Source organism: Malaclemys terrapin, chromosome 3, assembly GCF_027887155.1.
Source record: "Malaclemys terrapin pileata isolate rMalTer1 chromosome 3, rMalTer1.hap1, whole genome shotgun sequence".
Classification (NCBI taxonomy): Eukaryota; Metazoa; Chordata; order Testudines; family Emydidae; genus Malaclemys; species Malaclemys terrapin.
In genome coordinates, this window is record NC_071507.1 from 128,061,026 (window position 1) to 128,076,497 (window position 15,472).

General features: G+C 42.0%; 1 protein-coding gene across 1 annotated transcript in view; it reads right to left on the reverse strand.

The window, feature by feature from the left end:
* CRYBG1 (crystallin beta-gamma domain containing 1) overlaps positions 1-671 on the reverse strand; it is a 132,846-nt gene extending 132,175 nt beyond the window's left edge. The window contains exon 1 of the mRNA XM_054024358.1: positions 433-671. Within this exon, the coding sequence (XP_053880333.1) occupies positions 433-671 (239 nt within the window). The remainder of the gene's footprint in view (positions 1-432) is intronic.
* Between the last annotated feature and the right edge of the window lie 14,801 nt (positions 672-15,472).

Sequence of the window (15,472 nt, forward strand, 5' to 3'; positions counted from 1 at the left end):
GACTTAACTTTTCACAACGGTAGAGTTTTGCTTGACCAAACTAGCGGTGGTTCAGACCTGGTCCTGCCTGAGGATGGTAAATGGGTCCTGTTTTGGCTCATCTCTAATTCCTTCCAAGGTTCAAGGATATGAAGCCTGTATGTGGCAAATCACTTCCATCCGTGGGACCGGATGGCGAGGGACATAAGGGGGCTCCAACGCCAGCCTCTCTCCCCGTGCCAGTCTCTGGACTGGAGGGGGCACCGTGCCTCATTTGGGGTCGCTGGTCCGCAGGGGACAGGCAAAGACCCTGAAGCGGGGCGGGCTGCGCTGCGCTGCGCTCCGGGGAAGGGGGCGGCTGCCCAGGTAGGAGCCCAGCAGGTTTCGGAGAGAGGGGAGCCGCCGCGGGGAATGGGAGGCAGAGCAGGACGCTACGTGAGCGGGGGTTGTTACCTGGTTGTGGAAGTCCCGGGAGACGAGGACATGCAGCCGCCCCCGTCTCCCGGCTGCTGCTTCTTCTTCAGGCGCCAGTGGCTGAACGCTGAGCGCTTCTTGGGCTCCCCCTCCGGGAGGCTGCTGCTCCCGACCTGCCGCCGGGGGGACGGCGTCTCCGCGCCCATCTCCGGCTCCGAGTCCTCAGACTCGCTCCAGTGGAAGAGCTTCCCGAACCGCTTGAGCCCCCGCTTCTCCATGCCGAGCGCTGCTGGAGCGGCGGCGGGCGGGCAGGGAACTCGCCAGCGAATGAGGGAGCTGAAGCCAGAGCCCGGTGCCTTAGCGCCGACGGTGGGAGGCGCAGCACCCCCTGGGGACCAGCTGTGGGCTGCCCCAGGACCTCCTACCTTCACCTAGCAGCAGCTGATGCTGCAAATCCCTCCCTCTTCTCCCAGTCACTGGGGTTCCCAACTTTCCCGCGGCGCGGAGCGAGCTGCAACGATTTCCTGATTTTTTTGATTGTTTGTTCCCTCCTCCCTCATCTCACACCATCACTGTCAATCCTTCCCCTCTGAGAAAGCAGCACAGTGGCAGGGCCACCGTATATTGCACAGGAAGGGAGAGGTTTGCATTACCCATGTCCAGGGTGCAAATTATACATTATCATGTTGTTTTCCGCTGAGCCCGGTTGCCCAGGGCCCTGTGTCACTCGCTTATGCAACGCTTGCTCAGTCAACTTGCTCCTCCATTGCAGGCACAAGGTACGTTTCTTCCACCCAAGAAAAAGAGATTTGGCTCGACAGTAGGAGGGAAGCATTGAAGATAGCAAATAATAAGACTGCCACATCATTTGTCACCTTTGAGAGTCATTTATCATCTAATACATTAGACAATGCTTCAGGCTGATGGGAACTATAACTGTCCAACAGACGTAGCTATTTTTTAACATTGACCAACATTTTTGAAGTCACCAGGCCTAAATATAACTGTCCGCATCTAAATGTTAAGTGGCCTGATTTTCAAATGCAAAATGGCCAAAATTCATTCAGATTTGTGGGTACTCAGCACTTCTGAAAATGAAGCTACAGGTCCGTCGCATCTTACGCGCATTTAACATGCGTGAATTCAGCTTTACGCGGTCGGCAAAAACAAAAAACAAAAAAAAGGGAAAAATAACCATTTAAATACTGTTCTTGTAGTGCGGGCAATTCCGCCTGCCATTACACTCAATGTAATTTTGACTATATGCAGTTGCCACTTTATGTGCTGACGGTGGAACCTAACCCCAGCATAAGATGAGACAGACCTGTACTTATATTCTGGTGCCTAAATATGGAGTTAGGGCCCTAATTTTAGTTAGAAAATGTTGGTCATTTTCTTTTAGAAATAATTTTATGAATACCATTAGCTACCATGCTGACTAGGGAAAGCCACAGATATTAGTTATTTATTAACATTAAAATTACGGTCAGGTCTCATATTGACAGTCTTGACATTTATATTCATGAACAAAGTCAGTCGAGATTTTATCTAAACCAATTTAGTTTTGGAATAGTTATATTTATTTAATTATTTTCAAAGAAAGAGCATGCAACAAATAGATCCCGTTCTCAAACTTCATTGCACCACAACTCTCTTCTGAGAACAAAAATGACTACATGACCCAAAGGGGGGGGGGGACCAAAGCCTGAGCTCACCCGAGCCCTGCTGCTCCGGGTTGGGGCCAAAGCCCAAGCCCCACTACCCTGGGTGGGCGGGGTGAAGTGGAAGCCAAAACCCAAGGGCTTCAGCCCTGGGCGGATGGCCTGTAACCTGAGTCCGGCCACACAGGGCTGAAGGCTTTGGGCTCCAGCCCTGGATGATGGTGCTCAGGCCCAAGCAAGTTTAATGCCAGCCCTGATGACCCCATTAAAATGGGGTCAGGACCCACTTTGGGGTCGGGACTCACAGTTTGAGAACTGCTGGATTAGAGATCAGTAGATCAGGATTCCTTGGCTAATAGTTTTCTATCTATCACCTTTCACTTTAGTCTCATTCAGCATGGTGAAAAAGACCAAATAGATATTCCTCTTTCCTCCCCAAGTTTTCAGACTAGAACTGGCCCTAATGATATCATCTACTCAGCAATTCTGAATGGCTGGAAAGCATGTTAGCTTGTCTACACTAAAACATACAAGATTTACACAAATAAATATTTTGGGATTAAAGTGGGCATCATCAGACAAACATTAAAATGCTCCATAACTGTGGCAGGAATTAAATAATTTAGATGTGAGAAAGCATGAATTACTGATTAATTATTGCACCTTCCATAGTATTATTCCAGATAATCAACACTGTTCTGTCTTCCAGAAACTGATTTTATGTAATAACTTGTGAAATTCCACTGAAAAAATAGATTATAAACCCTTTATGGAAAAAACATAGGGTTTTTTTTTTTTGCCTGTAAAATTCTGTGTACATCTAAGGCACTGTATAAATAATTATTAATAATCATAATAAATTACCAGAATTTCCTGTTTTAGCTTTTCTTCCAACATTATGGTGATATGAAAAACCTTCTCCAAGAATCTGCATATGAAGACTACCATTTACTTTTTAAATTCTAGTTACGCACATTCAAAGTCCACCAAGAAACCCTTAAAAATCATTGTGTGAAATCTTACCCCACTGAAGTCAGCAACAAAACTCCCATTGAATTCAGTGGGGCCAGGATTTCATCCATTTATATACTAATAACTCTTGTGAAAATTTTTGACGTAGGGCCTGATCCTGCAGTCCTTAGCTAGGCAAAATCCCCAATGAAGAAGCCAATCTCATTGTCTGAGTAGGGAATTTACCTAGCACTAGTCCTTTAAATGATGTGGCTAATTGTGGAGAGGACTAAATAGAATTTCTAAAACAAAATCAAGCTTATAAAAATGGTTTCTTATTCCATTTTGGTGCTGTGAAATAATTGTAAAGTATTTATAGGAGCCCTTTTGCTCCACAAATAGCCCCTCAAACCTGATATAAACCATGCCCCAAAGAAAAAAAAAATTTGTGGTATCTACAGGAGGTTCTTGCACTCGTATCCCACTACCTGATGAGAAAATATGATTTGAATTGGAGCAGCAAAACTATAGTGCTTACAAAAAGCAGCTCCCTCCTTTCGGAGAGGCCAAAGTACAGCTTGCAGGCCATATATATACACCAAGGAGTTCTACAGTGTAGCTCAGAGCCACCCTTCTTTTTAATAGAGGTGCAACCCACACAGACTACAGATACCAACATGCCATGCTCCATCTTGATCCTTGCAGTGGGAGTAATTTGCTCAACTTTATGCAAATTAGGTGCAGCCCTCAGAGTCCAGGCAGGGTGTAAAAACAGATTTCAGTCAGGCAAGATTTGGGAGTTCCAGGGGTACTACATTAGTCTGTATACTATTTTATTTTTGCCAATTTTCAAAGCACACAAATCTAATTTTACTTCTTTCTTCATCCAATTAGTTCATAGCAAGAGAGTCCCACCAAGAAAAAGCCTTTGCAGCCTCCTCCTGTGTTGCATATTCAGTTCTTTTTTCACTTTGTCATTAGCAAAGTCAATCTTTTCCTATCTTTGGGTGAAATTCACCCCAGTGAAGAGGGCTAGCACAAGGCTTACGCACCACTTAAGTCCTGCTTCAGCCCTATTTTAAGGACTTAAGTGGTGTGTAACCCTTATGCTGGCCAGCTGCATAAGGATAAATTGTGCATTTTAAAACTCACAATTCCTCCAACAACTTTTGAATCTTATGCTTCCTTGATTTAACTACATAGTTAGGGTTGCCAGGTGACTGGGTTTCGACCAGAACATCCAGCTGAAAAGCGATCCTGGTGTCTCCGGTCAGCACAGCTGACCGGGCCATTAAAAGTCCGGTTGGTGGGGCTGGCAGATTCCCTTCCTGGCTCCGTGGGGCTCCCAGAAGCGGCGACATGTTCCGCTGTCTCCAAGTCGTTGGGGTGGCCAGGCGCCTGCCCCAGCCTGGAGCCCCCTCCTATACCCCAGGAGTGGCGCCCTAGGCGGGGGTCCTTCCACGATCCTGGTCGTCGTCGGCAATTCTGCAGTGGGGGGTCCTTCCGTGCTCCCGGTCTTCGGCGCACTTCGGCGGCAGGTCCTGGAGTGAGTGAAGGATCCGCCGCAGAATTGCCACTGAAGACCCAGAGCACGGAAGGACCCTCTGCCGCCGAATTGCCACCGAGGGCGGCAAAATGCCGTCCCCCCCAAATCCTGGTGCCCCAACCCCCCAAGCCTGGAGCCCCCTCCTACAGCCCAAACCCCTCATCCCCAGCCACACCTCAGAGCCCACACTCCAGCCGAGAGCCCATGCCCCCAGCCGAAGCCCTCACCCCCTTCTGCACCCCAACCCCCTGCTCCAGCCCAGTGAAAATGAGTGAGAGAGTGAGGGTGGGGGAGAGCGAGCGACAGAGGGAGGGGGGATGGAGTGAGTAGGGGAGGAGCTTCAGAGAAGAGGCGGGGCAAAGGTGTTCGGTTTTGTGCAATTAGAAAGTTGGCAACCCTATCCATAGTTAATATTGATTTACATAAACTGTTAAATATTTACTATCTACAGAGACAGTGTCTGATCCTGGACTGGATATTAATGTTTGTAAAGTGCCATATAGTTGCTGTGTATTAAGGCAAGCCCACTTAATGTAGCATTGATTAGCAATGGTGTTTTTTAGCATCTGGAGCTTACCAATAAGCAATCTGTCCTTCCTGGAGCCGAAAATGAAATCAACAAAGTGTAAGCATTTTGTTTATTAATTCTTTAATGCCCATATGTGAAATTTTAACTTGTGTCTAATTGCTTTCACATTGTTGTTGGACAAACAAACCACATAACTAGACTGAAAACATAAATTTATATAGTTAAATGACAAACTGAAATATAACATGCATAACATGAAGTGATACTGCTGAAGTCAGTGGAACTCTGCAGGGGCTTAATGGTCTGTGCAGGCAGATTACTTTCCAGGATTGAGGTCTTTAGTAGAGAGTGTTGGACATAAGAAATTTACATACATTCTAATATTGCCATTCTGATTTCATCTCAAAGTACTGCTGTGTTGTTGCAGTTTAATAATACATTGACAGAAACATCAAACATTGCACACATTTTCAACTAATTGTTCATAGCATATGAATATCTAATATTTATAGAGTAAGACCATGATTCAGGAAAGTGGTTAAGCATATCTTGAAATTAAACACTTGCTTCAGTGCTTCCCTGAATCAGAGCCTAATCTATGTTTACAATAAACTCATTTGTTTCTTATGAATCACTTTATATTATGTACTGTAAAGACAGACTCATTTTTAGGTTATTTTAAACATTTTTCTTTGTTTCTTCTTTTCATTCCCATTTTTCAAATTATTTCCTTTTAATTAATGTATATATTGTTCTTATGGTTTTATCATACCATGGTTTTGTCTCATAGTTTAGGTTGTAACTAGTGTTCCACTGTCCATTCTTTGGACTCTCATCTAATGTTTTAAAAAATAATCTTTTGGGCCTGAAAGTTTCCATGGTTCATTTTAAGCCAGAGGAGGATTTTTGTTTAAGACTGAAATAAATCAATGATACTGTTTTTGAATCATAGGATAAACTACAGTTAACAAATTTTCACCTTTTAGTTATGGATATTAATTACCCCAAATGGCTTGTTTTAGGACTTGAAATTTTTTGTACTTTTAGTTCTTAGTAACTAATGCAGAAGTTACTCTGAAAAATTTTAAACTTAACTAATTTATGCATACACAGAGAAGATTCTTACAAATATTTGCTTTATTATTAGTGGCTTTAGCAACAAAATATGAATAATTAATTTATGTTTTTATTATTATTATTATTTATGGACAGCCATAGGTGTGCTAGAAGCACATGCAAGAAGAACAGTCCCTGCCTTCAAGAATTTACAATCTAAATAGAAAAATAGTAATAGTTATCTAAATACTTATATGCCAGTATGAATGATTAAATATGTAAAGGATATGAATCTATATTGACTAATTTCAATGCTGTCCAGTCTTAAGTAAACTGTTTAGGTATCAGTAAATCTGCATTGACTCTTTAAGTACATGGGTCTGCAAGTAATAGTCCTGGGGGAATTGTGCACCACTGCACATGCGCAGAATTCATGTCCCCTCCAGATTTCTTTGCTTCCCCACAGAAAAATGACTTTCTGACAGGGAAGCAAAGGGAAGATGCAAGAGCAGTCACACACTACTCCCTAGCTGTGCAGGTACATCGTTTCAGGCACACGGAGCAGCTGGCGGAGAGGTAAATCACCGTGGGGTTGGGGACACCCCAGACAGTGGCTCCTACCCTGAGCTGGGATCAGCTGCTAGTCCTGGCTGGGTTGGAGAGGATGGGACTTCCTCTTCCCCTGCAAGGAGTGACTCGGGCTGTGTCAGACCCACCCCCAGAAACCTCCCCCAGCTGCAGGAAGCTCAGCATCCTCCCCTGCTTCCTGCCCCCATCGCTCCTCAGCTGTGGGGGGAGCTCCCCCATCTGCCCAACCCCCTCTAGACCTCCCATACCCAGACACTCCCACCAAGCCTCATCCTGTACACCCAGAACTCCCCCCCCCAGTCCTCCATACCCGAACCCCACGCCACTGAACCTCAACCCCTGCATCTGGAGCCCCCCTGCACCCAGACCCCCTGCCTCCGGGCCCCCACCCCTGCACCTAGACCACCCCCACTGAGCTCTTGCACGCAAACCTCCACCCTGACGAGCTTCACCCCCCTGCATCACCCTGAGCCCCTAAATCCAGACCCCAACGCTACTGACCTCCAACTAGCTGCACCCAGATCCCCACCAAGCCCCACTCCTCTAGCACCCAGACCTCCCTGCTGAGACCCCCACACCCAGACCCCTCCGCTGAGCCCCAACCACTGTCACTTGGAAACCCTTGCAGAGTCCCATTCCCCCTACCCCTGGAACTCCCCCCCCCCCAATGAGCCTCTGTGCATCCAGATCCCCCCACACCTAGACCCCTCACTGAACTACCTGCACCCAGATTGTCCCACACAGAATCCTCTCACCCCACACCTGGATCTCCCCACACTGAGCCCCTCCATACTTGGATCCTGCCTGGTTGAGCCTGCCTGCCCCACACTTGGTGCACCTGGCGCAGAGGGGCAAGGCCCCAGGGTGTTTCTGGGGCAGGCACAGGCCTTGTGTTGTGTCAGGGTCGGGTGCAACGTCACCACTGAGTCCGTGTCCCAGGGGTGGAGGGTGGGAAGGATGCAGGGTGATCTCCCACCTTCATACACCCAGTGGCCTGTGCTCCCCACTGCCATTCTGGAGCCTCTGCATTTATTTATTAATAAAGCTTGCAGAATTTTAAAATATTGTGCATAGAATTCTTAAATTTTTGGTGCAGAATGCCCCTCAGGAGTAAATTAAATGCAGAGCTGTTCCTACATATTTCTGGTGATATGTAGGAATTGCTTGAGGGTTAAAGCTGTCTAACCCCTTATATCTGTATTAAACAGTCCCACTGTGTGTTAACCAGCCCAATCGCCCACATTAAGACCCCTGCAAAACAACCTGCTCCTTGCCCCAATACGTGCTCCCCTCATATTAATCAAAATCAAAATTCTTGTACTGCCCAAGTGTCAAAAGAGGAGGTGCTGAAAGAAACTGCTAAATTAAGCAAGTCACCCAGATTCTGAAGGAACATAAGCAAGAAGTAGCTAAGTATTATTACACCTCTACCCTGATATAACGCTGTCCTCAGGACCCAAAAAAATCTTACTGCATTATAGGTGAAACCGCATTATATCGAACTTGCTTTGATTCACCGGAGTGTGCCGCCCCGCTCCCCTGAAGCACTGCTTTACCATGTTATATCCAAATTCATGTTATATCGGGGTAGAGGTGTATTTTGAGATATATTAATGTGATAATCTTAAAACCAGATGTGTATGCTCTTCATATAAATGATATAAACTGAATCATCAGTGTGTACATTATGTCTGTTATTATATTAATGTTTTTTTCCAGTGATTTAACAATTGTGAGATGACTATTTTTTAAGACTATTTCTGTGGTTGTATCTTAGAGCATTTGCTCCAACCCCTCATACAGAGACAAACACCTACAAGAACTCTATGAAGCATTCTTACAACTACAATACCCAGCTGCTGAAGTGAAGAAACAGATTGACAGAGCCAGAAAAGTACCCAGAAGTCACCTACTACAGGACAGGCCCAACAAAGAAAGTAACAGAACACCACTAGCCCTCATCTTCAGCCCCAACTAAAACCTCTCCAGTGCATCATCAAGGATCTACAACCTATCCTGAAGAACGATCTCTCACTCTCACAGATCTTGGGAGACAGGCCAGTCCTCACTTACAGACAGCACCCTAACCTGAAGCAAATACTCACCAGCAACCACACACTAACCCAGGAACCTATCCTTGCAACAAAGCCCGTTGCAACTCTGTCCACATATCTATTCAGGGGACACCATCATAGGACCTAATCACATCAGCCACATTATCAGAGGCTCATTCACCTGCACATCTACCAATGTGATATATGCCATCATGTGCCAGCAATGCCCCGCTGCCATGTACATTGGCCAAACCGGACAGTCTCTATGCAAAGAATAAGTGGACACAAATCAGACGTCAAGAATTATAACATTCAAAAGCCAGTTGGAGAACACTTCAACCTCCCTGGTCACTCGATTACAGACCTCAAAGTCGCAATACTCCAACAAAAAAACTTCAAAAACAGACTCCAACGAGAAACTGCAGAATTGGAATTAATTTGCAAATTGGACACCATTAAATTAGGCTTGAATAAAGACTGGGAGTGGATGGATCATTACACAAAGTAAAACCTATTTCCCCATGCTAATTTCCCCCCCCTACTCTTACTCACACCTTCTTGTCACCGTTGGAAATGGACCATCCTGATTATCACTACGAAATTTTTTTTCTCCTACTAATAATAGCTCACCTTAACGGATTACTCTCGTTATAGTTAGTATGGCAACACCCATTTTTTCATGTCCTCTGTGTATATATATCTTCCTACTGTATTTTACACTGCATGCATCCGATGAAGTGAGTTTTAGCCCATGAAAGCTTATGCTCAAATAAATTTGTTAGTCTCTAAGGTGCCACAAGTTCTCCTGTTCTTTTTGCTGATACAGACTAACACGGCTACCACAATAAAACTGGAGTATCATAGTGGTGGATTCAGCTTATTAAATCTAAAAATAAATATCTGCCCCCTAATGTACCTGCCAGTGCCCTCGTCTCAAATGTACAAACTGCAGTCTGTTTTGCTATTTTAAACATACTATAATCCACCCCCCCCTCCACAAACACACACATACACTTTTCACTAACGCTTACTCTCCTTTTGGCAGCTCAGAAAGACCATAATCCTTCTGCTGTTTTTTCCCCATACTCAGTAATCCTTCACCCTCCTACTTTACGTGCACTGTACACTCATCTTTTTACTCACAAATACAGTTGAAGTTTTACCAATTTTGCTGTAACTCATAAAATAAGAGTTGTGTAAGTATAACAAAGAAGAAATATAACAACCTGAGAATTTGAATTTTATGTAGATTTGTTTTGCAAAGATAAATATTCTTACGTTCCTCCTTAATAAGGAGACTTCTACTCAAAAGTATAATTAGACTAAGCAGTGCAGCAGTCTTTTTAATTCTGAACTGCATTATCAAAGCTATAAGACTATAAAGCAAAAGAAATGACTGTAGTCAGTGAGACAAATTCATCCCCCTGTTAAGTCCACTAATGCTAATGGAGTCATACCTCAGATGAATTTGATCTGTAATGATAGTCAACTATGAATCAAATGCATTTCAGTTCAGTGCATTCTTTTAACAAAAAGCTGAGAACTGTCTGCTCCAAGCAGTTACTATCAGATGTGATAAATACATAAATAATGGGCAGGAATCTCCATTTATGTAAAATGGCATAGCTCTGTTGACTTAAATGGAGCCATCATGATTTGCACAAGATATTTATATCTACCAAGATTTTTATGCTATGCCCATCACTGTGCTATCTATGCACCTTATTCCAATGCCATGTCAAACCCCACTACAGCTACATTAAATTAGCCAATGGAGGAGGCTGTCATGAATCACTAGGATGACAGGTCAAAATGTAGATGCTTTGAGTTATGCAATACAATAAAGAAAAGGAACTAAAGTTTTATCAAAAGGCTTTAAACTGATACACAGTAAGTAATCTTTTAACTGTAGTATAGAATAACTACTTGTAGATAGCAGTTAATTCTTTGTTTCAGTACTGGGAACTTCAAATTACTAGATGAAGTGAGGGAAGCTCAATGTTATATTACACCTGGACTATATATTACCTTTGTTTCACATGCTGATGTTCCACTGACATCAGTATGAGATTTCCAAAAAGATCAAAGTCACTAAAAACAAACTGAAAACTTATTCAGCTACTTCTTAAAATAAGATTACTGTGTATTATTCCATTATGTTTTTTGTTTTTTTCCTGGGTATTTTCAGACTCAGCACTGTGACAATGCTGATACTGAAACTACAAATAATAGAAAGACGTAGCCAGGACTTACGGACAAAACACAGGATTGGGATCAGAAACTAATGAGTTTTAATCCAATCATTTGTTATATGGTATTAGGAATGTCACTTAACCTTTCTCTGCCTCAGTTTTTCCACCTGAAAAACGGCGATAATGCTTACTTACCTACCTCACAAAATTATTGTGAGGCTTTCCTTATGAGTATTTTACAAAATTTAAAGCAATATGTACTGGTAAAATCGAAGTATTATTATTTCCAGATATATTAATGATATAACCTTAAATCAGATGTGCATACATTTCATATAAAAGATATGAACTGAATTATCTGTGGGTACATTATGTCTGTATGTTATTAAATTAATGTCTTTTTTTCCAGGAGTGATTTAACAATGTGAAAAGAAAGACTATTTTTCATTACTTCCTTAGTTTCTTTCATCTATAAAATAAGGATAATACTTATGCACCCACAATTAATATCTACAATGCTTTACAGTGCTATATCAATACTAAGTATTAAATATCAACATAAATATTTTATTTTATTTTTCTTTTAAATTCATAAAATCATTTTTCATACATTCTAGGCATATTCATACAGAGAATGGAGAATACAAGCAAGATGTTCCTGGAATGATAAGACATGCAAAGATTTATATCAACCAGGTCAAAATCCTAGTTTCAATAAATAGGGCCAGGACATAGGAACTGCCCCTAAAAACCAGGAAAATTCTGATCTATCTGGGCAACTGGTCACCTTAAATCAGGACTCAAAACCATACGGTATCAATCCAAATCCTGCAAATTACTCCAGTCAGTCAGACCCTTGCACCTGCATGGAGCTTGTTCCAGGAGTGGGCCCTTGATGGCTACATAATATCTCTTTCAGTTTGTTTCAAGACAGAGAATGCATTCAGCTGCTTTTTGCTACACTATCTAAATTAGCACTAATTAGTTCTGAAATATTAAGATCTACTGTACAAAAGTATTTAGACTACCAACTTTGTAATTGTAATCAGTATAGCTATAAGGGATTTTTATTTGAGAGCATGCCATTTTTTATTTTTAAAGAAAAACCACATACCACCAGTTCACAGCCTGCATTCTACGTACATTTACTACAGTTTGAGAACTGCTGATCTTAGACTTTTGTCTAGTGTCTAATTGTGTCTATTCTGACTTTGATGCCTTCTACTTGTATTCACTTAAAATCTATTTTTTTTTTTTTGGGAGTTAAACAAACTATTTATTTTTTAATCAAAATGAATCTTGTGACATGTTTAAACTGAATTGTTTGGTAATTCCAATTTATAGTAGCAAACTGTTGTACAGTGACCTAAGAGGGGCAACAGACCTCTAATATCTGAACTGTTCAGGAAAGGGCTGGACAGTGCAGAACACACACACATTTGTGGGGAAAATCTGTGTTTGGGAGCATGTTGGAGTCAACCTGCAAATGATAACCAGTGCTGTTGGAAGCCAGAGTGTTGACTGGAGTGTTGCTGGCAGGCTGCAGCCATACACAGACACTCAGGGTGTGATCTGCATGCTGTTTGGCTCTTTGTGATGGGCCCAGGTTGGAAGCTGAAGCAAAGCACTGTGAGGCTCCCAAGGTTGCAGGGCAGGCAGTGATACAGTCCCTTACTAGTCTGGATTGCACCCCAGAATGTGACATCCTCAAATGCAAGGCCGTTGGCTGCACCCTGAAAACCCCTGTGTAAATCCAGCCCTGGGTACTATACAAATCATAATCAATAATACACTAAATGAGAAATATTTCTACTCTCTGATATACAAGTCAATAAGATCCATGCAGGCATATTTTAGAATTCAGTGTCCTCCAAACATTAAGCCCTAGCTGTGTGAAATTTTTGATTTGTGTCTTGCTTAAGAGCCCATAAAGAGTGACAGAGCCAGAAATAGAACCAACAGCTTCTGATGCCTGGAAGTCTGTTTTAGCACCAAAGGATTACTCTTATAATTTGAAATATAATAGAAAAGGGGGAAATGGTGATAATTTTTATATGCCTATTTAAAATGAAATATAATTCATGAAATACATTTTCATTTTAAATTAGAATAAAAATGAGAAGTAAAGGAGAGGTAACTATTAAGTTAAGCCAGGCTACTGAATAGTTAACAAGCATACTTCATATATTTAGATAAGAACAAGTTTAAAATAACGTAAAGATTCTCCAAATCCACATATATCTGTTATACAAAATTATATTAGCATTGATAGATTATGAAAGCATGAATAATTATGTGACAGGGCAAAGTTATCCTTAAGTACAGAAATAAAGTAAGTATAAATTGAAATTACATCTGAAAAAATACTATGTGTCAGCCAAAATAACTATATCTTTATTTAGTTAGATCGCTACTAGAGGAATCAATATTTCAATTTAATTATTGAAAATACTTTTGTTTTTTCCATTGCAATGCTTGTGAGCAGAATGCTACCACCCAGCCCAGCAAGTGGAAAACTTGATAGGACCAGACATGGTGTGGACAGCTCCAGGAACCCACCCTGGGGAAAAGCAGGGATGGTCCTGATCCTCAAAAGACTTCCCTGCCTCCCTTTGGGCAATCAGAAAGAGATGGGAGCTGATTGGCTCCTCATCCTTCCCCCCTTTTATTTTAAACCTTTGCCCAAGTCTTTTGGAGCCTCTTACTCCATTTTAGCTGTCCCACCCTTCCTTCTTGTCTTTTGTAGTATAGGAAATGTATTTTTAGGTTGCTGCAGGTCTGAGTGATTGTCTGTTTTGGGGATCAGGCAGGAATTTTTCTCATTAGGGCCAAACTGGCAGAGGTCTGGTGAGCTGAATCCTAGGGATGGGCTAAGGAGAACCTACCCTGACTTATGGGTTATATGCTGGGAACCCTGTAACACTCACACTGGACCTATTTAAATGCCTGGTACATGAGACCTGGGAAAGATGGGACAAATAGGACCTCACACCTGTATTAAGTTAATAAAGTTGTAGCTTACCTCTTAAATCTATCCCTGGGTCTGTCCCCATTCACCTACATGCCCTGATCACAATGGTGTATTTAGCTGCATATACTAAAAGAACTATGTCTTTTATTTGATTATTATCCACTGCTGCATCTTCCCAAAACCCAACAAGCATATTAAGGGATGCATATTAAGGTTATCCACTTTTGTATCTCTTCTCCCAAGAAACAAGACCAGAATATGGTCTGGCATTGTCCAGAGAACATTTGGGGAAATAATTTGTAAGGATTAATATGGATCTCAGGGTGTCCATAGATTGGCAGTCAAATCCTTTCAGCCTTTCTGTGGAAAAGGACACAGCTCCCAATAAAGCAATCTGGGGAAAGAGTGATTTTTGGACTAGAATTTCAATGTGAGTTTTGCCATTGACTTCAACAGAGTTAGAATTTCACCCTAATTGAGGGGAACTAGGTCATTATAAAAGTAACCTGTTCTCCTTTCATAGGTTTTCCATGCACATGATCTGATCACTACTTTGTACTTTTAAAAACTAATGTTATATTTATCAAAAGTTACATTAAATGCAAAATGTTTTCATATTAATGTTTCAAAGAAAAAAACTGCAACTAGCTTCTTCCCACAACAGAATATGTATTTGGTAAGCCTCCAGGGACAACATTTTGGCCTCATTTACAATCGTTCATCTGCATTGACTTCACACAAGGGCATACTCTGACCCAACAATGTAAAAAAGGACAGAGAATAGGGCTGTTGGTTTATTTCTGTTAGACTTCATCTAAAAGTAATTCTGAGCTTATTGTTTAAAGCTTCTTCCAATTCTATATGCAGCCACTGTCAGGATTTGGCTGCCAAAAAATGATGACTCATTGTTATGCTATCTGATAATATGGTTCCAAATTGGGGAGTGGTGTCCCGCCTGAGGTTCTCTGGCATTACAATTATTTTTGTTTTGTTCTAGGAGTTCCCTGCCTTCCACTCTAGATTGGCTATAAATGTATCCTGCTGAGAAAACAAGGAATGTGGGACAAAATTGGCACTTCAAAAAGAAGTAATATACACCAGGGAGCCAATTCCTTTTTATTGTACCTATTCTGCCAAATCCATCCTATGACATTATTTTCAATGGTTTTGAACTCTTCTTTATGGTAGTGGTTGATATCAATGAGAATTTCAAAAAGAGAAAGAGAATAAAGGAAACTGCATACTTTCCCTTGCTCTGAAGGTAAGGGAAAAGGTGATCTTTCCCCTCTTCACCCTCACAATAGCCTTGGAACCCCCTTTTGGACCCCCATTTTGAGAAACGCTGATATAGCTCTAACTTATCATTTAAAGTGGGGTAAGACAACAACTCCAGGGAGTGCTCCTGTTATGGGTTAGCGATTAACACAACAAATGTTGTCAAAAGGCTACCAGACATCCATTTCTCTATCTCCTGGTATGATTATGTGAAATTTGTTAAGAAAACATTGCTAATCGTCTCTCTTGTTATACA